This window comes from Dromiciops gliroides, chromosome 1, assembly GCF_019393635.1.
Source record: "Dromiciops gliroides isolate mDroGli1 chromosome 1, mDroGli1.pri, whole genome shotgun sequence".
In the NCBI taxonomy this organism is placed as follows: domain Eukaryota; kingdom Metazoa; phylum Chordata; class Mammalia; order Microbiotheria; family Microbiotheriidae; genus Dromiciops; species Dromiciops gliroides.
Genome location: NC_057861.1, coordinates 528448783 through 528472677, shown reverse-complemented (window position 1 = coordinate 528472677; position 23895 = coordinate 528448783). Strand labels below are relative to the sequence as shown.

The following is a 23895-nucleotide window of genomic DNA, read 5'->3' as shown; positions in this document are numbered from 1 at the left end:
TGTGGAGGAAAAGCCTTAAATCTTCTCTACATTTCTCCTTGAAATTAGAATCCCATGGAATGATTATGTCTTCCCTCCTAAACCTTCTTCCTCTTCTACCCCAAGTCTTCCAATCCAAAGGAAAAGGCCATGTTCACTTACCGCTTCTTGTAGGAGCTGCTCCAGGCAATAGATGTGGGGCCGGTTGCCCCTCTCTCCTTCCACCACCACCCGGTATCTAAAATACCAGATGAGGGCAAGTGTTAAGCCACTGGCACCTTGGCCAATATCATCAATATCAAAAGCTTCCTTCATTGCCTTCCTCTTCCTTCCCATGTCTGACATGGCCATGTTCACCTTTCCCATGGCATGAATCCCTTCTACTGAGACTGTTAAATGAAGGGCACTTCCTCTCTGACTATGACTGATGGGTCAAATGATGACCAAGGGACATGCATTAAATGAAGTCCTTTCCCTCTTCCATGCCCCATGCCCCATGTCTCCTAATATTGCTTTATGTGCCATTATCTTAGGTCTTACACCAAGTAGGTGAGTTTTAACTGTACTTGGGAGAGGATCAAAGCAACAGAACAACCCCTGAAACGATCTTAGAAAGAGTCAGGCAATTAATTGCCACAAACCCCCCCCCAAAAAAGCAGCTCCCTCCCTCCTTTGGATAAGTGGGGGAGTGTGGGTATGGAATATCAAACATGTGTCAGGCTCAGTTGATATGTTGCTTGGTTTGCTGACGTGCTCTTTTTCTCCCTTTTTAAATTCTTTGGCACTGGTTAGGGATATATTTGGAAATGAAGGTAACGCTATATTTGGAAGTGAAGGTAATTAATACAAAAACTGAAACAGAAGTTTTCAGAGAAACCTCGGAAGACTTGTATGAACTGAAGTAGTGTGAAGTGAGCAGAACTGGGAGAAATCTCTTTGTTGCTGTTATACAGTAACATTATACAACAACATTGTAAAGACAATTTTGAAAGACTTCAGATCTTTAGTCATCATGGTGACTAAACATGATTCCAGAGGACCAAGATGAAGTAAGCTATCTATCTCTTGAGAGAGAGGGCATGGACTCAGGGGGACAGAAGATAAGATTTTTGGACTTGGCCAATTTGGGGATTTGTTTTGCTTGACTGTGTACTTTTGTCTCAAGAGTTCCCCCTCCGCCTCTATTAGGGGGTGGGGATGAGTAGAGAATAAACTTTTGTTAGTATAAAAAAAAAATCAATATCAAAAAAGTAAAAAAGAAATCATTAGATTTTAAATAATTAAAATAAAGTGGTTCAAGCTGACAGCACAGCCTAGCAGGGTTGTACTTGATTCTTCAAACTTGTAGAAGAACCTGGATTCCTTAGCTCCAAACCCTCACCTCCCCACCCTGGCCCCTGCCACCCCTTAGCACTACTGATGGTAATAATTTCTAGTGTGAGCATTTACTCCTTACTTAACCATGAAATGCTACAAAGCAAGGCTTGGCTGTTTTGCTGATTGTCTGGACTTAAGAAAGTAACAGGGATAATAATAATGATGATTATGATGATAACAAAATAATAATAATAACACTACAAGGTAGGTGTTATAACCCCATTTTACATATGAGGAAACTGAGATAGAAGTTAAGCAACTTGCCCAGGGCCATGGGGTCAGTATATGTTAGAGAAGGAATCTGAAACCAAGTTTTCCTGGCTCTTAGGTCATCTCTCTACTCTCCATACTATTCTACCTCTCACTGTCCTGTCCCTGTATACATTACTATAATACTATTAACAAATGTTTTCTGAATTAAGCTGGATGTAGTAGTTGAGAAGAACTGAACTACTGGTTAATAAGTTATACAGGGACTCCTCAATCTAAATGAAGCCATGATCCAAACGAGGGGTTCTTCACCTAGGGTCCAGAAACATGTTTTAAATTTTTTTTTTTTTTAGTGAGGCGATTGGGGTTAAGTGACTTGCCCAGGGTCACACAGCTAGAAAGTGTTATGTGTCTGAGTCCGGATTTGAACTCAGGTACTCCTAACTCCAGGGCCAGTGCTCTATCCACTGCACCACCTAGCTGCCCCCTCCATTACGATTCTAAGCAGGGGTCCACAGGATTCCGGTAGAAAGTAAGGAACTAAAAGTTTTCATCAATGCCAATGAGAGCATCCTCAGGCCCTCAGACCTCTGGGAAATCTGAAAAGCCTCAACCAGACTCCACTGAAAGGCCTAAGCAGCAGCAGGTCTTAACTTAATGCCCCATCTTTAGCTTCCTAGTCTCAGTTTTCTCTATGTTCCTGGGATTCTTCTGGCCCTAGGAAGTGTCAAAGGGTGATGACTTCCAAGCCCCCTTCTCAGCCCCTACATTTTTATGCCATTGCCCAGATAGAGGGGAGGGACCCAGCCCCTCACATGACTCACATGTCAGGCGAGTGCACTGTCTTCACGTGCCCAGCATACAACAGCTTGTCATCCATGGGAATAAGGACCCTCAGTCCATCCTTCAGCTCATCCTTGTCAATGATGCAGGATCGGGGGGCTGTGGACAGGGAAGGGGACAGCAGGAATGAGCCACTCTGTTCCCCAATCGGAAGGGTCTGCGTCAACACAGAGAAATGGTGCCTGGCCAGGAAGGATTTATTACTTGTCACCAGATGAATGTCAGTCTCCCTACTGAGCAGAATGCAGGGACCTCAATTAGGAGGCTTCCTCACTTGCCTTTCCCTCACCCCCCTCCCCCAAAAGAGTAAAAATCCTTGAGTTAGCTTCTGGACCCAGGCCTGTGGAGCGGTGGGCTCCCAGCAAGGCTCACTTCCCTGCTCCTGTTCTTGGTCCTACTTGATCTTTAAAGATGGTATGCTGTACAGAATCACCTGAGGGACACTGACACATCAAAGGCTTTCCTGCAGCCCCTTCTCAATTATCCATGCTGGGGGGGAGGGGAAGGGTGACACACATACCTAGGCCAGAGGGATTGGACCCATGATTTCATTAATACAGAGCCTGCTCAGAGGAAACACCTCCTACCAATATAGCTCAGCAGCTTGCAACTCCTAGCCTCAGGGAGCTGCCTAGAGTGCTGAGATGTGCCTGTCAATTTTAGGGAGAGTAATTCCAGGCATGAGGCCAGGCCGAGAAAATGCCTGGAGTCAGGAGGTATGCTGTCTTCTTGGAGGAACAGGCAGGAGGCCAGTGTCACTGGATCCCAGAGGACTTGGGATGGAAGGTCTATGAGCTGGCGGGGCAGGTTATGAAGAACTCTGAATGCCAGCAGATTTTCTATTTGGTTCTGGAGGGGATAGGGAGCACTGGATTTTTTTGTGCAGTCCCTTTTTTTTTTTTTTTGCAGGGCTATGGGGTTAAGTGACTTGCCCAGGGTCACACAGCTAGTTAAGTGTCAAGTGGTCTGAGGCCGATTTGAACTCAGGTACTCCTGAATCCAGGGCCAGTGCTTTATCTACTGCACCACCTAGCTGCCCCCAAGCCACTGGATTTTAATGAATGGGAGATGACAGTGAGACCTATGATTTAGGAAGATCACTTTAGCAGCTGAGTATATGACAGACCAGAGGAGGAAGGAGAGATTTGCAGGGGAGGCAATCAGGGTTGAGTGACTTGCCTGGAGTCCACAACAGCTAGTCTGTCTGGAGGCAGATTTGAACTCAGGTTTTCCTGACTTTAAGTCCAGCATTGTATCCACTTCACTGCCAGATGATGAAATTCGCCCTACCAATGCAGGTCACCACCTCTGCACCTCAAAGTCTTAAAGAGTTGGCTGGGGCAATGAAAGGTTAAATGACTTGCCTAGGGTCCCAGAGCTAGTACGTGTGAGAAGTGGAATTTAGAGATAAGTCTTTCTGGCTCTGAGGCCAGTTCTCTATCCACTAAGCCAACCTGCCCATTAGATTGTAAGCTCCTTGAGGGCAGACACTGCTCTTGCCTTTCTTGTAGTCCTACTGTTTACCAGACAGACACCGTAGGAGGTGCCTAATAAATGCTTGTTGACTTGACTTATTGGCTGATTGATTTACATTTAGCGGGCACTTACTCATCCATGTGGGTGTTCTTTTTTGGACTCTTGTGTTTTTTTGTTTTGTTTTTTGGCAGGGCAATGGGGGATTAAGTACTTGCCCAAGGTCACACAGCATAGTAATTGTCAAGTGTCTGAGGCCGCGATTTGAACTCAGGTACTCCTGAATCCAGGGCCGGTGCGTTATCCACTGTGCCACCTAGCCACCCCCTTTTTTGACTCTTTACTCCCTGTAGATAAAGCAGGGTCTGGATAGTGCCTGTACTTCTTCCCAGCACCCAGAAGCAGTAGGGACTGATAAATTTTCATTGATCAAGCTTTTTGTCTGCTTCCACCACCCTGGGAGTGTAGTGGGGCAAACAATACGCAGTGAAGAGATCTTTCCTTTAGTTTTCAAGGCTGTGGTAACCACCACCCAAGGGCTTTTATTCAATAGGTTTCTCTGCAAAAAGTTTTCTTTTCTTTCTATCTTTTTTTTTTTTTGTGGGGCAATTGGGTTTAAGTGACTTGCCCAGGGTCACACAGCTAGTAAGTATTAAGTGTCTGAGGTCGGACTTGAATCCAGAGCCGGTGCTCTATCCACTGCACCACCTAGCTGCCCCTGCAAAAAGTTCTCAATAAAATGCAGCAGCTCCGTATTATCTCAAGGATCAAATACAAAACCCTGATTGGCATTCAAAGCCCTTCACAACCTTCCTCCTCCCACCCCACCACCTTTCCTGTCTTTTTTATGCCTTATACCCCCTCCCTCCACTGACTCCAGTGACAATGGATTTACGCTGTTCTTCAAACGAGACACTTCATTACCACACTCTGTGCATTCTCACTGGTTGTCCCCCCATGCCTAGAATGCTCTTTCATGTCCGCCTCCTGGCTGGCTTCCCTCAGTTTCTTCAAGTCCCAGTGAACATCCCACCTTCTACAGGAAGCCTTCCCCACCCGCCTCTAATCCTAGTCCCTTACCTCAGTGGATTATTTCCAATTTATCCTGTCAATAGCCTGTTTACACATAGTTATTTGCATGTTCTCTCCCCCATCGGACTGTGAGCTCCTCAAAGCATCCCCAGCGATGAGCACAGTACCAGGCACAGAGCTGGCACTAAATAAATGTTTATTGACTGAAAGTTCAAAACCCAAAATTCTAGAGTACACATTCCCACCCCCTTTTATTTAAGCACATCTGCATAGCATTGGAAGATCAGGCTTTCAGGGGCCTTGTCACATGATTTAGAATTTCTTGGGGGCTTTAGAAGCCTGATACCTCCTTTTAGAAGAGAAAAGGTTAAGGATAAACATACTAGTAAGTACGGGGCACCATAAGGGGTAGCACCATAGGCCCATAGATCTAAACTCATTTGAAGGATGGATCTGTCTCTCAGTTAATAACAGGGATGATAGTTGGCATGTATAGTGTGCTTTAGACATTTTGCAAAAGCGCTTTACACAGGGACAGCTAGATGGCGCAGTGGATAGAGCACCAGCCCTGGATTCAGGAGTACCTGAGTTCAAATCCGGCCTCAGACACTTAACACTTACTAGCTGTGTGACCCTGGGCAAGTCACTTAACCCCAACTGCCTCACTTTAAAAAAAAAAAGCGCTTTATACATCATCTCATTTGAGCCTTACAACAATCTTGTGAGGTAGATGCTATGAGTGTCTGCATTTTACAGATGAGCCAACTGGGGCTGAGAGAACTTATTAAGTATCTGAGGTGGGATATGAATTCTGGTCTTCCTCACTGCAAGTCCTGAAATCTATCCACATTATTGTAACGATTGGAATGACACCACCTGCTGGAGACTTACTGTAGAAGAGTTCCGCCCATGAAGCGAAGGTCTTTGAGGGCAAGACCAGGAGTCTTTTCTTTGGAAAAGGAAGTGACGCGGGCTAGTGGGAGGAAGAAGGAAGAGACTAGGACTCTGTCTGGCTCTCTTTCCTCTGGACTCTGGTGGAGAGCAGAGCTAGAAATGTGCTCTCCCTTTAATAGATAGGAATCTAGGCCTTTCTCTCTCTTTACCAAATTCTTATTCTCCTTAATAAATGCTTAAAAGTCTAACTCTTGCTAAAGCTTATAATTTATTGGCGACCACTCATTAGATATTTTAGACAGTTTAGCTAGAATTTTAGCCCTTAACATTATACCACCTTGCTGTTGATTGACCTTCCTCTGAGAACCAGGATGATGAGATGGGTAAGTGGACCAGCCAAAATCATGCCAACAGAGTCATGTGTTGGCCCTGAGATCTTGGCCTCAAAGACAACCCAGGTTCCTTCTCACTCAGCAAAAAGACCCAGAATTAACACTATTCACTGGCTAATTATTCAGCATGTGATTAAGCCAGAATCGTGTTTTTTGGTTTGTTGTTTTTTAAAGTGCCCCTACCCAAGGACAGGAAAGAGAAATCAAAGGAGATCCAGACTGACACCTTGTTAGTAGTCTGGAAAGGAACTTGAAAGTGCTGGCTTTGGTTAGAGCTTATGTCTCCTTTATGGATTTCAATGGTCTACGGTCCTCTCATTATTCATCTCCTTGGCTATTGCTGAGGTAGGGCTTCAGTAACAGGAAGTTCAGCCTAAGTCAGTGGTTCCCACTTAGTGAGAACCCTTTGGAGGTTTGAGATGAAGCTGGTCCAAAGAGTTTGCATGGAAAATTCTTTAATAGTGCCTTAAGCAGTAAATGATTACAAAATTACATTGCTTTCTCTAAATACAACCACCCATCCCGAGGTTCATGTTGTTGAAAGTCATCCATGGATCAAAACACATTAGAAACCATTAGCCTAAGTAAAATGGCTGCTAGCATTGAATGGGAAACATAACTTGGGGAAGAGACGCCCTCTCTTACCCAGGATGTTACACTATATCAATGAACTTGGCAAACTCTCCTCTAATTTATCCAATGATTCCAAAGATGGGATAATCATCTACCTTGGGACAGAAAGACGTAAGGCCAGGCCCAAGTTCCTCCAGTTGTATTTCTTTCTCTTCTTTCTCTCCTTGTTTCTCCATTCTCCTTACTTTATCTCTTTTCTTTTCCCTCTAACTTGCTTTTATCATCTACTTTTTTCCACACCCTTTAATCCTTCTCCTATGACAATGCTCTAGGTCTACCAGAGTGCCAGTCCATGTTGCTTAGCCCAGTGTTTCCATCCTTTTTACTCACACCTATGAACCTAATTTTGATGGAATCTCAAATGTGCCTAGAATTTATGCCATATGATGTGTCACCGCATGGGTCCAGTATCATTGGTCCTCCCCATTTCCTTTAGGAGAAGTAAATGGAGCAGAAATACCACACTCTCTAGGCCCTCCTAGAAATAGGATCAACAGCATCCTGGGCCCCTAACCCATACAGCATCTCTCCCTCTACACTAGTGCCCAGACAACACCTACAAGTATATCTGTATATATGTATGTGTGTGTGTGTGTGTGTATACACATACATATACACACACTCAAATGTATGCCCATGAACATATATTTTTATATTTATATTTATATAGATACCTAAATCTATCTCTATAAATGCACAAATACCTAAATTGACCTGTACACAGACTGACTAGTATATACATGCCTCAATATTTTAAGAAGCTGTGATTTCATCAGTGTGGAGACTCACTTATTGCTACCCAGATTACAAGCCTCCTATAGCTTAGTGTGGTCTTTGAAAGTTTCTGTGGCTGAGAAATCTGTCACATTTCAGCCAACCTGGTAACAGGTCTCTCCAAATTTAGCTAGGCTGATCCTTGGACAACAGACTTCATTTGACAATGAATAGAAGTTGCAGTCTAGAGTTGGTGGTGAAGGTTTCACAAAGGGTAGATGCATGCAGTGGGATGGGGTAGGGAGTGGGGGATGGAGAGGAGGTCTTGGACGTCTCTCCTGAATGCCTAGACACAAATCCCTTTGACAAGATGAAGTCCAGCCCTGGGCCTATAATCAAAGATCTTCAAGTTTGGTAGGGCCTAGGATCATAGATTTAGATTTGGAAAGGGCCTTAAAGAATACTGGTTTTAACTCATTCATTTTACACATGAGGAAACTGAAGCCAAGAGAGGTGAAGTAATTTGTTCTTGGTCACACAGCTAGTAAGTGTCCAAGGGAGGATTTGAACCCAAGTCTTCCCGACTCCAAGTCCAGTGCATTACTTACTCATTGCACCAGACCTACAAAAATCCTGGGTCAACCCACACACCACAATAAAATACAGCAGTATATAATATGGAATATGTGACTACGTGTGAAATCTGTGCTCTCATTTACATCTATAACTGTATTTATTTATATAGTTGTAGCTTTATCTAAATCTTCTCTCTGCCTTGGTCACCAGGATACTCTTCCTTTACCCCTTTGTCCCATTCCAATCAAAAACAGACAAAGGAGAATTGGAAAGCCCAGAGTAGCACACAAAGGACATTTTTGACAATGCACTGGTGCTGGGAGGGAATGAACTATCCTCACAGACGGTACCGCTGCCTGGGGGAAGACCTTGCTCTATTTGCCCCCAGACCCCAGCTCTTCCTTTTCCTCACCTGGAGTCAGCGGTCGCTCTACCAGCATGCTCAGGGGCAAGTTCTCATCCTCAGAGAAGCTGCTGTCTTGATTGGGTTCAAAATCCTCTTCAGCTGCCATACTCTCCATCAGCTTACTCACAGCTCCTCCTTTACCTCGGTTCTAGAGTTGATCAGAAACACATAAGATTGTAAGACCCTAGAGAACAGAGATTATGTCCATTGTAACTCACTGATGGCAAAAACCTAGGATACCATACTATTATACCATACTACCATACCATACTACTATAATAAAGTCTTTAGAATTTTTATTGGTTGGACAAACCCTCAAAAAATTATTCATTGTTCCAACTAAAGGACTGAGTTATCAGTTTTCTTTTTCTTCAATTATGAGATTAGAGATAGGGGAGAATTCAAAAAGACAACCAGACCACCACTTTACTGAGCCAAGATGGTCTTGGCCAGCACCAGACATTCAGGAACATGCAAACATTATGGAACAGTAGAAAAATCTAATGTTGAGAAAACTGGAAATGGTCTGGCAGAAACTAGGTACAGACCAATATTCACACTGCACATCAAGATAAGCTCCAAATGGGAACATGATTTAGACATAAAGGGTGAATCATGGGGCAGCTAGGTGGCACAGTGGATAAAGCACCAGCTCTGGATTCAGGAAGACCTGAGTTCAAATCCGACCTCAGACACTTGACACTTACTAGCTGTGTGACCCTGGGCAAGTCACTTAATCCCCACTGCCCCACAAAAAAAAAAAAAAAAAAAAAAAGGTGAATCATAAACAATGGAGAGAGCATTGAGAAGAGTCAGAAGACCTGAGCTCAGAGAGTCATTGATCTCTCATGACTAGGTGTTTGATCTTCAACAAGTCATCTTGCTCTTTTTTGTTTGTTTTATAAATCAAATTTTATTGCTCTCTTTCCCCTCGCAGGAGCCCTCTCTTATAATAATTTAACCTAATGTTTCTGGCTTCATTTTCATCTTCTATAAAATGTGGATGGCAATATCTGCTCCATCCAGATCATCGGGCTATTGCGAGATACAAATGAACAAAGACAGACAACCAAAGAAGAGAAACATAAGGTCATTATTTCTTGAAGCACAAATAGCGACTATGATTTTATGATTCCATTTTCCAACTCGCCCATCCTCACCTCAAAAACCGGCACCATTAGATACCCTTTAAATATCTGTTTCTATCCCTAAGATGTTAGGGATGAAGGATGGGCTACCATGATTTTCCAAAAAGATCTAAAGAATAGAACTCATGGTAGTCAATACCAGGTAGAGCTAAAATGCCACACAAAGAACAACAAGGTGTTTATCCAATCTCCTGTACAACAGTTTGAACATCTGGATGGAGAAAGGATCATTAGCAATCTGCCACTCTTGGAGACTGTACTGAGTGACAGGGTATTATGGGAATTGAAGACCACTGCTGATCTGGTATGGTTCCAAGAGTCTGTCCCTGGTCAGATCAGAGCCCTACACAAGCTGTCATCTCTTCTAGTTCTATACCTTAGTTCCCAAAGATGACCTACAGAATGATATCAGTAAAGGTCTAGGGAGAAAGCTTTGGGAGAGGCTGGTCTGAGTGCTAAAATCATAGAATTTTAAAGTTGCAAGATGAGGTAAGCAGAACCAGGAAAACTATATACGCACAATGACTACAGTGATATAAATGGAAAGAACAGCAGCAAAAGAACAAATTTAATGCTGTGAAATGGCAATGACCAAGAGTAGCCCCCAAAAAAGAGATAGGAGAAGGTCCTTTCCCCCCAGTTTCTTTTCAAAGGAGAGAGACTGTGGGTACAGAACAGTGTGTATAATATCTTAACTCTCCCCTCCCTTTTTTACTCTTAATTAAAAGGAGAAGGATACATTGTGAAATATAGGTGATGGAAAAACGAAATTTATCAATACAAAATTAATTTTTTTAAATGTCTTTTTAAAAAACCTCTCCTAGAATATGAACAGGAAGTTTTCTAAGGAAGAAATCTGAGTTATGAAATGTCACATTTTTTTAAAAGCTCTAAATCACTAATACTTATAAAAAGTCAAATTCAAGCAACTCTGAGGTTCCGCATCATACCCATCAGATTAGCAAAGATGACCCAAAAAAGAAGAATGACAAATGTTGCAGGGGCTGTGGGGAAAAAAGCATATCAATGCACTATTGGTGGAAGCGTGAATCGGTCCAGCCATTCTGGAAAGAATGGAACATTGGGAACAATGCCCCACAAGTTACTAAACTGTGCACATACCCTCTGACAATCCAGCGATACTACTACTAGAGCTATACCCCCAAAGAATCAAAGAAAGAGAAGGACCCATATGTCCAAAAATATTTATAGTAACTCTTTTCTTATTGGCAAAGAACTAGCAACTAAGAGGGTGCCCATGATTTGTGGAATGGTTGAACAAAAGATGGTATATAAATGTAATGGAATACTATTGTGCCTGATGAAGGGAACTATTGTTCCCTGATGAACGGAATGGTTTTAGGGAAACCTGGGAAGACTTGTGTAAACTGATAGAGAGTGAAGTAAGCAGAACCAGGATGATTTATATAACAACATTAAGAAAACAACTTTAAAAGACTTAAGAATTTGAATCAACGCAATGACCAACCAGGATTCCAAAGGACTAAAGATAAAGCATGCTACCTACCTCCTAACAGAGAGGTGATAGACTCAGGCTGCAGAATGAGACATAGATTTTTGGACATGGCCAATGGGAGAATTTGTTTTGTGTCACTTGACTATGCATATTTGTTACAAGGATTTTGGTTTCTTTTCTTTTTTTTTTTTAATCAATGGTGAAGGTAGGAGGGAGAGAATATTGGTATTTGTCAACTGAAACAAAATTTAAATAAAAAAATAAACATTTTTTCTTTTTTTTTTCTTTTTGTGAGGCAGTTGGGGTTGTGACTTGCCCAGGGTCACACAGCTAGTAAGTGTTAAGTGTCTGAGGGCAGATTTGAACTCAGGTCCTCCTGAATCCAGGGCCTGTGCTCTATCCACTGCACCACCTAGCTGCCCCCAATATTTTTTTAAAAAAGAAAATAAATCAACAAATAAATGAAGATAAAGGGAACTTTTAAAAACACCTTTTCAAAAAAAATTTTTTTTTAATAAAAAAAGAGGGGGAAAAAAGTCTTTTCATACAACAGTCCTATGAAATCAGCATCATGATTATTGTTTTTCACTCCCACTTTACAGATGAGGAAAAAGAAACACAAGAGAGGATAAAGGATTTGTTTGCCCATAGTTACAGAGTTAGAGTCATATTGTGCAAGAAACCATCAGTCTCATCACCACTTCCATCCCCTCTGACTGGAAGGTAGAGCCATGCACTCCAATGGTTCTGTTTAGGGAGGAAGGCCAGGTCAGACTATCTCCTCATTTCTCAGCCGGCTGTACTTACTACTTGGGGACTTGTCTGACTTTTCCACGATGCTTCCGTGTGGGCTACTTTCTCTACTCTTGTTCCCCCCCCTCTCAGTTTCCTTTTGTGTGTTGCCTTTCCCCATTAGATTGTAAGCTCTTTGAGGGTCCTATTCTAATACTGACAGACACAGAAATTGAAACTTGCTCCATTTTCCCAGCCTAGGTCAGTGTGTCCCTCCTTAGCAGCCTAGTGGCCGGCCTTCCACTCACTCCTAGAGGCTCGCCATATTGGTGCTGGCTTTAGTGCAGACACCCAATCAGCTCACAACTCTCCATCTCCTGAGGCCAGCCTTGGCCTCCTCAACAGTGGGTACTACAGGCTTGTACCATCATGCCCAGTTTAGAATAACATTTGTAAATGCATAAAATAAAATACATAGGGTTACAAAGGAAACCAATTCTGGGGTCGGGTAGGTGGTGCAGTGGATAAAGCACCGACCCTGGATTCAGGAGTACCTGAGTTCAAATCTGGCCTCAGACACTTGACACTTAACACTTACTAGCTCTGTGACCCTGGACAAGTCACTTAACCCCCATTGTCCAGCAAAAATAAACAAACAACAAAGGAAACCAATTCTATTAAAATACAGTTAACACAATTAAAAAAAAAAAAAAAGGTCCAGAACCCCAGGTTAAGAATTCATGGACTTGGGGCAGCTAGGTGGCACAGTGGATGAAGCACCAGCCCTGGATTCAAAAGGTCCTGAGTTCAAATCCAGCCTAAGACACTTGACACTTACTAGCTGTGTGGCCCTGGGCAAGTCACTTAACCCTCACTGCCACGCCGCCCCCCCCTCCCAAATTCATGGACTAAATGGTTTCTAACATCTCCATCCAGCTCTAACATATACATACGTAGGAAACCACTGTCCTCACTCAAAAGACAGATGGATTAAAGATCCTAGACAGAGATAAAGAACCAAGTCCATCACTGTGTACTTCCCTTTCCCCTTGGGGCCACAGAGAGGCAAGCAGACTCACCTCTTTCTTCACCTCCTTTCTTTAGCTTTGGCCTTGTTCTTCTTGTTGGCCCATGGAGCTGGTTAAGGAAGTCCGAGACTCTGAGGCCAGGGATGGGATGCCGGGAGGTGATATGGAAGAGCAACAAGAGCTCTCCTTCCCCTTCTTCTTCTGCTGGAGGGACAAGCACAGCAGACGGATAAGGATAAGGTCAAGGATCAGCCTGGAGGAAGGGGGCCCTGGGAGAGGAGGCAGCTCATTAAGCATCACCTCCCACCCTGAGACCCCCCTCTCTCTGACAGGCCCCCTTTGCCCTTGTGTCAAGGGTAGAGGATTCACACCTAACCTTTCTCCACTTGCTTTTTTTTTTTTTTTAAATAAGAACTGGATGGTCCAGCATAAGAAATGCTTCCCTTTCCCTTCAAGTTGCACATCTGAAAGGAGATCAAGTGACCCCCTTGTCTGCTTTTCCATTGCCACCTCCCCCAAGCTACTGGACCTATAGATTATAATAATTTATACATTATTAATCCTGAACCCAAAGGAAGTTCAAGACCTGATCAGCCAGACAAGGGAAAGAGGGTGGTTTAGGATAGAGGTGCTGTGGCCACAGATCAGGGTAATGATTTAGCATACCATCTGAAAAACTGCAGTATAGAATAGTGGGTAGAGCACTGGACTTGAAGTCAGGAAGACCCGAGTTCAAATCTGACCTCGGACATTTCCTAACTGCATGACCCCAGGCAAGTCGCTTAAAAAGGCATTTGCCTCAGTTTCCCCATCTGTAAAATGGGCGTAATAGCACCTACCTCCCAGGGTTGTTGTAAGGATCAAATGAGATAATAATTATAAAGCATTTGGCACATAGTAAGCACTATAGAAATGTTAGCTGTTATTAAGACAGGAAGCCCTGGGTTTCGAGTCACTGCCTCTGACACACATTGGCTCTGTGACCTCGAGCAAGTCACTTAACTCAGGGCTGCAGCCAATTCTTATCCAAGATTATAAATCACAAAGAAGACAATGACCTATACGGGTAGAGGGAGTTCACTAAGCTGGGAGTTCCTTCTGCCAGTGAAATCACATATCCAGTCCCTATCCCTAACTATCTGAAAAGCAGATCTATCTGAAAGACGCTCTGGTCTCTTTTGACCAAGATGATCACTGAATGGCTCTGCCAAAAAAAGAGGTTTCCAGGACTTTTTAGAAGGGCAATGTGGCTGGCTTTGGCATGACTTGACCAAGGAGTTCAAGCAATAATCCCAACAGAATGGATGTTCTTGCTCAGGACAGAGGTAGCCATCTAGTCCAACCCCCTCCTCTTCTAGATAAGGAAACTGAGGTTCTGGGACGTTTAAGTGACTCTCCCAGAGTCACACAAGTAATTAGTGTCAGAGGGGGGATTTGAATCTAAGCCCTCCGACTCGCCACCCAGTGCTCTTTTCCACTATACCTTACTGTCTCCCATAGTTGGCACAGTGGTACTGGAGAAAGAAATTAGTATTGGGGGTGAGGCAGTGGTAGAAATTAGGAAGGGAGAACAGCAGTAGACATAAGGGGTTGGGGGCAGGGCTAGATCCTTCCCAGGACTTAGTGACACTCTTGAGAAACTTGCCAAAGTGGGAAACTTTTGTGGCTGGTTCCCATGTCCTTTGCCAGGTCAGGTAAACTCAGCAAGCATTTATCAAGTGCCTGCTATATGCTAGACCTCGTGTTAAGCACTAGACCCCTGACCCCAGACACTAAAAGAAAATTCTTCAAGGAGAAAAATAATACCCCACTCCACCCCCAACCCTTCCATGATTCCCCTCTCCCAACTCCCCTACCTTGCTGAGCTCTTTCCTCTCCTTCCCTTTGCCTCCTTCTTTCCTGGGGCTCAGTGGGGTCCCTTTGCCACAGCGGCTTCCCTTGGAGACAGGGATGGAGGAAGTAGGGGACAGAGCCGTGGCAGAAGTGCTAGCATCATGGAGGAAAATCCGCTCACTCCGGCGCCTGTTCCACAGGTCATCATCGCTCACCTCTAGCCCAAACTCAAAGCTTGACTCCTTGGGGGACTTGAGTTTCTTTGACTTTCGCCCTTTCTCCACGGCCATCTTGGGTTTCTCTGGGCCAGGAGAGCTGACGTGCAGGGTACTGGGAGAGGGTGCAGGGGGGACTCCCCCCTGCTCCATCAGCCCCTTCTTCCCACGAAGCAGCCCTGGTGGAGACTTCTTCCTTATCTTGACTTCACTTTCTGAGTCGGTGTATTCAAATTCAGTCCCTAAACACAATTGGATGAAAGGGTTATGGTATATACCACTCAAGAGTGGGTAGATGGTATCTGCCAGGGTATCTTTCAGCTCCCCAGCCTTTCCCTTCTCTTCCAACACTCGGCTGCAGCACCTAACAATCAATTCATTCAACAAAACAGAGTCTGACAAGAGTTGGAGGCCCAACTGGGTTCACTGCATCTGAAGGACTGCTTCCCATCCTAGGTTCCTGCTCCCTTCCTAGTCTTGACAACCCTGTGAGCAAAGAAAAGACGCTACTGTCCCTTCTGGGAGATAAGTGACCCTGCCTTCTGAATCACGGGAGGAAGGAAGGACGGCAGAAGCCCCAAAGCCCAGAACAACAGGCAGAATGGTTTCCTCAAAGTTTCCCTCCATTTTCTCAATGGCCCCTCCAGCCAAGCGTAGAGAGGTCCCCAAACTGTGTGTCTGCCTCCTGAGCTTCAGAATGTGACCTCTCCCTGCTCTGTTTAGAATGGCTCTGGGCCTTTTCAACATCCACACTCCAACATGAGGTTATGGCCCTGAGAACAAACTTTGTGAAGGCTGGAGAGCCTCCATGCTAGGGAGTCTTATACTCAGTCCAGACTTCAGAATGCCTTGTTGGGACACTGTCACCACAGACTGAACTTAGGGAAAAGAGAGACAGAGAAAGAGAGGGAGAGGGAGAGGGAGAAGGAGAGAGAGAGAAGAGGAGGGGGGAGGGAAGGAAGGAGGAAAGGAAGGAAGGAAGGAAGGAAGGAAGGAAGGAAGGAAGGAAGGAAGGAAGGAAGGAAGGAAGGAAGGAAGGAAGGAAGGAAGGAAGGAAAGAAGGAAGGGAGAAAGAAAGAGAGAAAGGAAGGAAGAGAGGAGAAAGGAAGGAAGGAAGGAAGGAAGGAAGGAAGGAAGGAAGGAAGGAAGGAAGGAAGGAAGGAGAAAGAAAGAAAGAAAGAAAGAAAGAAAGAAAGAAAGAAAGAAAGAAAGAAAGAAAGAAAGAAAGAAAGAAAGAAAGAAAGGAAAGAAAGAAGGAAAGAAAGAAAGAAGGAAAGAAAGAAAGAAAGAAAGAAAGAAGGAAAGAAAGAAAGAAAGAAAGGAAGAAAGAAAGAAAGAAAGAAAGAAAGAAAGAAAGAAAGAAAGAAAGAAAGAAAGAAAGAAAGAAAGAAAGAAAGAAAGACATGCTGTTCACTTAAAGAAACATCAGAAATCAGGGTAACTCAGATTGGTCCAACTTGTGGGAAAGGCTTGTTATTGGCCAGAATAACCACAATCTATTTCCTGGAAGTAACTGATCTCTTACACAAAATGGGGCTAGAAATCCCCTATGAAAACTCCCAAACTAGGAGAATGGCACTTTATTCCCTTTGTAGTAAGATTCATGGCTGGAAGAGACCTTCGATATCTCCTCCCTCCATTCAAAAAGGAGGAAACTGAAGCCCGAGGAGAATGAGGAGCTTCCAAAAGGTCACACAGTGAGCTGGAGCTGAGGGTCTCCCTGTCTCCTATTCCCTTTCCACTACGCCAGGCTGTCATCTGTCTCTCAACTTTGCAAGCCAGCGGCAGAAGGAGACCAGACTGGGAGATATTTTAACGGAAGGATCTGCTTACCAGTTTAATGATGCTATTAACCAATCTTTTATTAACAGACTTCCAGCAGCTCCTAGATACAGCTTGGGGGTTTCACGGCTTATTAGGGGTGCAAGCAATAAAATGCAGCCGTGATGAATGCCAGAGCAAGGCCTGCCACCTAACTCACTACTACAAGGCTTAGAAATGCCTGAAGGGGCAGAGGTACCTACCTTAATTCTGTGGGCTGAGGGGCTGCATTGCTTAGGGTTACCTAAAAATAGAACTGAGACTCTAAGAAGGACTACCTGTTGGTAATACAGGCACTGGGGTCTGGAGGAAGACTTGTGGAATGTGTATATGCTCTGTGTGCGGGTGGAGTGTATTTTGTGGGGTTTAAAGTCAACAAGGGTCAGTACCAGAATACTGTGCCCTTTTCTCACAGGCCCCACAAGTGGCCCCTTAGTGTCCACAGTTTGTGTGTTCTCATTCTCTCTCTCTCTCTCTCTCTCTCTCTCTCTCTCTGCACTACATCATGATCTGTGATCTCTCTCTGTATCTACAGCCAGACCAGTCTTTCTGTGACTGTAATGTCTCTGTTTCCATGTCTTCACATCTCTTCTCTGGTTTTTTCCTCTAAGACACCTTTCCAGAGCTTTAGTGCCCTCTCCCTTATAAAGACCTCCCCTCTCAGATGGTCTGATCTGTCTCCTGAGAAGGTAGGAGGAGAGTTCTCTCTTTTAAGAGAACAAGCTCACAGGCCAGCTCAACTGTGTGGACTCCGTTTGGTGTCAACTCCTTAGTGCTCAGTCGGAAAGAAAATTATATCAATGGGGCATAAAGAATATAGATAAGGGGAAGCTAGATGGCACAGTGGATAGTGTATTGGCCCTGAAGTCAGGAGGACATGAGTTCAAATATGATCTCAGGACACTTAGTAGCTTCGTCACCCTGGGCAAGTCACTTAACCCTGTTTGCCTCAACAACAAAATACAGGTAAAAAAAGTGGGAAATTGTTTATGCATGTTTATGATAAGGGGTCTTATTTTTCACACTGTGTGTGTATGTGTGTTTTGAAAGTAAGGCAGTATTCAATGAGGAGGCAGAGAAATAGATGAAAAATGCATGCAAAAAATATTCATTCATTTATTTATTATGAATATTAGCAAGTGCAGGAATGGTGTTTTTAAAAAATTTAGGCTCAAAGATTTTATTATGACTAACAGCTTTCATTAAGCAAGATCATAATCTATTAATTTTGTCGGTGGACAAAATTCCTGCTTTGATTTCTATTATAATAAATAATCATTATTGTTAAATGAGAGTGAGACAGAAACAAGAGAAATAGGAGGGAGAAGAGGGGAGACAGACAGAGAGAGAGAGTGCAAACAAAGCATACAGGCTAAGGAGAATTCACACCTTATCCAGAGAATTCATATTTTATAAAAGGAGTCACTCCTCTGGACACATGCTAAGCCCAGTCTGTATTTAGGGAAATACTTCGTAATAAAGCCATGGAAAAATGCAACAGACTAATTTCAAAAATGATATGATCCGATATTTAGAGCATAAATGGACCTCAGCATTCAAAATCCTTCACTTTACAGATGAGAAAACTGAGAGCTAGGAAACTTAAGTGTCTTTCCCAAGGTCTAACAGGTAGGAAACATCATAGGCAGTATTTGTACTTGGGTCGTCTGACTCCAGAACAGGGAGTGAGTTCCCTGTTCAAGTCTTGTCACCTGAGGTCTTTAGGTAGATTTCTAGTTGCGCACTTCTTGGAAGGGGGGAAGGAGATGTTGTAAAGGAGACTGATGCTTTGGGTCCAAGTTGGTCTAGATAACCTTGCTATTATATCTTATTATATTTATTACATTATTATTGTAGAGAGTGGGAGAAAAATCTGGAACTCAAAAAATATATTTACATGTAATTGGAAAAAATTAAAATAAATTTTTTGTTTGTTTGTTTTTTGGTTTTTTTTAGGCAACGGGGGTTAAATGACTTGCCCACGGTCACACAGCTAGTAAATGTCAAGTGTCTGAGGCCGGATTTGAACTCAGGTACTCCTGAGTCCAGGACCGGTGCTTTAACCACTGCGCCATCTAGCTGCTCCAAATTAAAATAAATTTAAAATATTTATTATTCATATGCATAAATTATTATGCATAATTATATAATATGTTGTCATAGCTTTATTAGTGTATATTATTATATCTTGCCATTTCCTTCCAGCCCTGGATAGTACTCATTTGTGGGCCATCAGCTAGCTGTCCAGTGGAAAAGGTTGGCTGCTCCAAGTGCCTGTGGGATGTTAAATTTCTATTATACAATTTCATATTACATCAGTTACATCACATAATCATTTCACTGAGGAGAGAATGCTACACTAATGAATAAGAACAATATAAGATTTTGAGTCTGAGAATGCCAGCTTCTTTGACTTACTATCTGATCTTGGGAAAGCTAGCTGACCTCTGTGGGATTCTTGTTTGCTCATCTATAAAGTGAGGGGGGAAAGGGGGGGGGGAGCAGCTAGATGGTGCAGTGGATGAAGCACCAGCCCTTGGATTCAGGAGATCCTGAGTTCAAATCCAGCCTCAGACACTTGACACTTACTAGGTGTGTGAGCCTGGGCAAGTCACTTAACCCTCATTGACCCACTCAAAAAAAAAAGTATAAAGTGAGGGGATTGGGATAGATGGGTCCCTTCTGGGTCTAAGTGCACAATCCTATGAATTAGGTAATAGGACATGACACCATGAATAACTATACAGTTTTCTGGTGAGGGCCTATGACTCAGTTATTCCACTTTCAGCACCTGGATTTGGGTTGAGAGGCCTGAATTCAAGCATGGGTTTTGTTAGTGACAAAGTGTGGTAGCATGAAAAGGACCCTGAACTGGGATTCGGAAGACCTGTGAGCTCTAGCTTTGTCACTTATTAGCCTCGTGATTGGAGAGGGGGGAGGGGGCCACAAACCCTGTAATAGGAGATACAGATGTGAGCTAACTTGTGACACCATTCTGAGCTGAAGTTTCCTCCCCTGAAAAGGAAGCAGGTGAGGCAGACTGGTTAGATCATCCCCCCCTTCCTCCGGAGAGGGAAGGCTGAGGGCCAGTGCATGTGGCTGCAGCTCTGTTTCCTCAATTCTCTGAGCATGACTAACTGAAGGTGGTTGGACCAGATGATCTAAGGTCCCTTCTGGCTTTAAGAAGATGACTTGGTGTGGTTCTGTGTATGCTTGAATTAGGTCTAGGGCCTGAATTTTGAATGGAAACCTTGCAGCACTCTCACCCCCAGGCCCAAGATCCCCCTCTCCCAGGAGACTGGCAATAACTTAGTAGCTTCTTTAAGCAGAGTAGGGCTCTAAATGGGACTTCAATCTCCTAAAGTCAGAGAAAAATGAGGCACCTTAACAATCCTCCCCTGTATGCTATGCCCACCATTTCCCAGCAGGCCAAAGGGCTGTACAATTCTCTTTTTTCCTGATCTAATGAATCCTAGGAGACCAGCAAGGAATAGGACAGATATTAATATCTTCATTTTATTTTTTTTTTAAAAGGGACATCACTGCACAAAAACTGGAATGTTCTCTTAAGCAAAGCATGCTGAGCTGAGGGGCAAAGGAAAGAGTTGAATGTAGGCCTCCTGTGGCACAGTGGGAAAAACACTGGCTCCAAAATCACAGAACCTGGGTTCAAATCCCACCTGTGATACTTCCTAACACTGAGACTACAGGCAATGGTCTCTGGGCCCCAGGGACCTCGACTATAAAATGAGAAGGCTGGGCTAGATTGCCTCTCAGGGTCCCTTCCAGCTCTATGCCCATAAGCCTGTGATCCCATGAGTGCCTAGACAGAGGGAATAGGCAACGTGGTCCCTTATATAGAGAGAGTCCCTTGGGCAATGTTGAAGAGGGCTCCCTCAGAAACAATTTAGCATTTCCCCAGTGGCCCATGGAAAAGTAACACGTAGTATACTTTCACCAAGGGAAGGAGTAATGGCAGTAACCTTACCTAATGGGGGCTGAACTGGGCATCTTCTCCGTCTCAACTGTGGGATTTTCCAAATTAATGAGCTCTCTCTTTGGGTTCCCAACAATCCCAGAGTATTTTTTTAATGCTACTAGCTTTTCTTGAACACTCAAATGCTCCAAAGAGCCATGTTTACCAAAAACAATGAGAATATTTACTTGCATGAAAGGATGCTGACACCTGCCTCTATCGTACTCATTGAGGCTCAACCACACAGAAGAACAAATATTGATCAGATAATGCTCCTGGCTTACCCGATAAAAAAGGAGACAGGTAATATGCACATGAATATGGCTTTGTATAAAAGGAGGCCTCACTTAAAGTGGGATCCACTGAATGAATGAATCATTTTAAATGAGATTTGTTTTCGATGGCCAATGTATTTTATGACACACTTAAATGCTCCTTGGTGATCATGATATCTATGAAGTACTTACGTCTGTTCTCTCTCCAAATTTTCCCTCCACCCTTGACCCCAAGCACAGAACTCACCCATTAGACTCTGCCTCTCTTCCTTCTTTTTTGCCTTCTGTTTGGCTTCCAACTGGATGATGGAAAGTGGGGGAGCCACAATGGGGCTAGGCATGGCACTGGCCGCAAATCGGGCCAGCAACCCCAAACCACTCTCATCTAAGGATGGGGATGAGAGCCTGTTGGTGCCATTCATCCCATAGCTGTCCATTTCTTCCTCCTCCTCTTCATCGTCCTCATCTTCTTCTTCTTCCTCTCCAGAGCTATAATCTAACATGCAGAAAACAGGAAGCTTATTATACATCGTGGGGGACTGTGCAGCTACCAAAGTCTCTGTATCCCCAGCAGAATATGCCCCTCTCCCCTCACCCAGTTGGGCAGTAAGTAGAGTTTCTTTTCCCCATCTTCCCATTTTCCTACACACTACATCAGTGTTGAGCTCTGGATTCTGCTCTGTGTTGAAGGTTCTTACCTATCTACAGACTCAAAACCATTCAAACCAGGCAGCCAAGCAGCTCTAGAACCCAAAATACCTTATCCCTCAAGAACTGGAAGGATTAACACTAACCAGTTTCTTGGGATGAGCCCAACAGGGGGAGGGGGACAACAAATGTTTACTCCTTTTCAATCAAAGAAAGGAAATGAATTTTTAAGATCAAAATGGACAAATACCCAACATTTTGTACCATTTCTTCCTGGATTTGTTAACCAGTCAGGGACCTTGTGGTCAGGCCCCAGTGGCTTTAAAATCAGAATATCAGTTTTTGTAAGGGGAATACCAATCAGTATGTGCTGTGGGAGAGGAGGGGAAAGTGACAGTAAGTGACACATACAGAGGACAGAGGAACATATCCATCCACACGCATCTTGTACAGACATGCTCCAACACACTCACACACAAAGGCCCAAAGGGAAGAGAGACGAAGCAAAGCAGGACCAAGTATGGAGGGAAAGGAAGAGAAGAAAAAAAGAAAGAAATTGAAAGATTCTGGATGTTTGGGAGGGAAAAGAAAGGAACCAGGCTCATGAGCTTCCAAAGCCTCTAAGGACTCAGTCTGGGGGTGTTCTCAGGGGATAGGGATCACATTTTCAAGTGGTAACCTCAAAAAACCAAATCTGACAACACAACCCATCTGGATTAAGGTAGACTCCAGCAGAGGGACAGTGGGAAGGGGTTTACCTTTTTATTTGGGGGAAGAGAGTGACCATAAAGGACTTAAGACCAGCAGCAAAAGAGGCCAAGCCCATCCTCTAGGAGTGCCTTGAAGTAGGCCTAGGGTCCTGTTTTGACTTGCTGGCATCCTCTGTCCCAACACCAGGTGGGGAGAGCAAAGCAAAGAAATTCCAGCGTTGAATCACAGGAAAAGGATATGAAAGGCTAGTCAAGGGAAGAATCAATGACCAAGCCAAATATTAAATGACTATTTCAAATATGAATCATAGAAAGCTAGTCTTCACTTGTAGTCCACTCTATCTCACAAAGATCAAAACAAAAAAATCAGTTATTAGAGAGGACCAGAAACTACCTCTCCCCAGTGGGCTAAGCAGCTCTACGTCTTTTGCCTTCAAGAGACTTCAAGTCCCTTGAGTTAGAAGGTCCTTAGACCAACTTACAATGTGTTTCTAGCCAAATGAGACATGGCTTTGTAGCTCACCCCTGGTGGCAACCAGGACCAAGGTGACATCCAGCAGAAAGGAGTCTTGAGTACATATCTGCTTATGGGAGTGTCTAGTAACCTAAGAAATTGACTTCAGAATAAGGGATAGGACTAACTTTTTTCCCATCTCCCAAATCTGTCTTCCCTGGGATGATTTTTAGTGGTCTGGGGTGAGTCGAGATGAGAAAGGAGAGCAAACTGGGCCTAAGATCTGGACATCCACAAATCCAAGCTGAGCTGCAGAGAAGGATCTGATTAGAGGAGACTGACGCTGCCCTTCAGAATCCATTCATTCCCCCAGCATCTCTTCAGTTAGGCTAGTTAGCTGAGCTTTCGGTGACTCAACTGGCTCTTGCTCAATTCTCACGAGGAACAAAGTTTTCCATTAAGTTTGCTCCAGTTTATGTAGGTTAGGACAAGGAGCTAGAGAAGCGGGTGGGCCAGGATCAAAAAAAAAGGAAGGAAAGAGATAATACTGCCCAGCACTTCAAGAATCCCATCTGGGCAAAATAGCCATTTTTCTGCCTATGAGTCATACATTCCATAAAATTTGTGGTGCAAATATTTCTAATGCAACAAGACATAAAAACTCTTTTAAAACCTGACATGGCTAGCCAGTATGCATTCTATTTATTAGAAAGAAGAAAAAAAAAAGATGGTACAAAGGCAAGAGTCATATCATATAAAACTTAATGGGTGTCCCTTAAATTTGAAGAAATAAAACACCCATGTAGAAGGTTGAGACCTCCACTCTACCCACAAGAGAGTTGTTTTTCAAGTAAAACAGGTGATAAAACCCTCTGGCCTCTCACCCAAATAGCAAGCATCTCTTTACCCTTTCCGTCTCCCTAAGTGACCTCCTTTGTTAATTCTGAGCCTAACCACATCTCTTAGGGGGCTAGCCCCAAAGGGACTGAGAGGGTCCCTTCGACTTTAGTATATCCACTGACAGATGTATCACTGCACACTTCAATTAC

The 23895-nt window shown here is 43.7% G+C and overlaps 1 protein-coding gene across 1 annotated transcript in view; it reads right to left on the bottom strand.

Moving 5' to 3' along the window:
• TNRC18 (trinucleotide repeat containing 18) overlaps window positions 1–23895 on the bottom strand; it is a 162402-nt gene that overhangs the window by 15231 nt on the left and 123276 nt on the right. The window contains 6 exon segments of the mRNA XM_043983817.1: window positions 142–217; window positions 2391–2508; window positions 8536–8677; window positions 12966–13118; window positions 14771–15204; window positions 21282–21530. Coding sequence (XP_043839752.1) covers window positions 142–217; window positions 2391–2508; window positions 8536–8677; window positions 12966–13118; window positions 14771–15204; window positions 21282–21530 — 1172 coding nt within the window.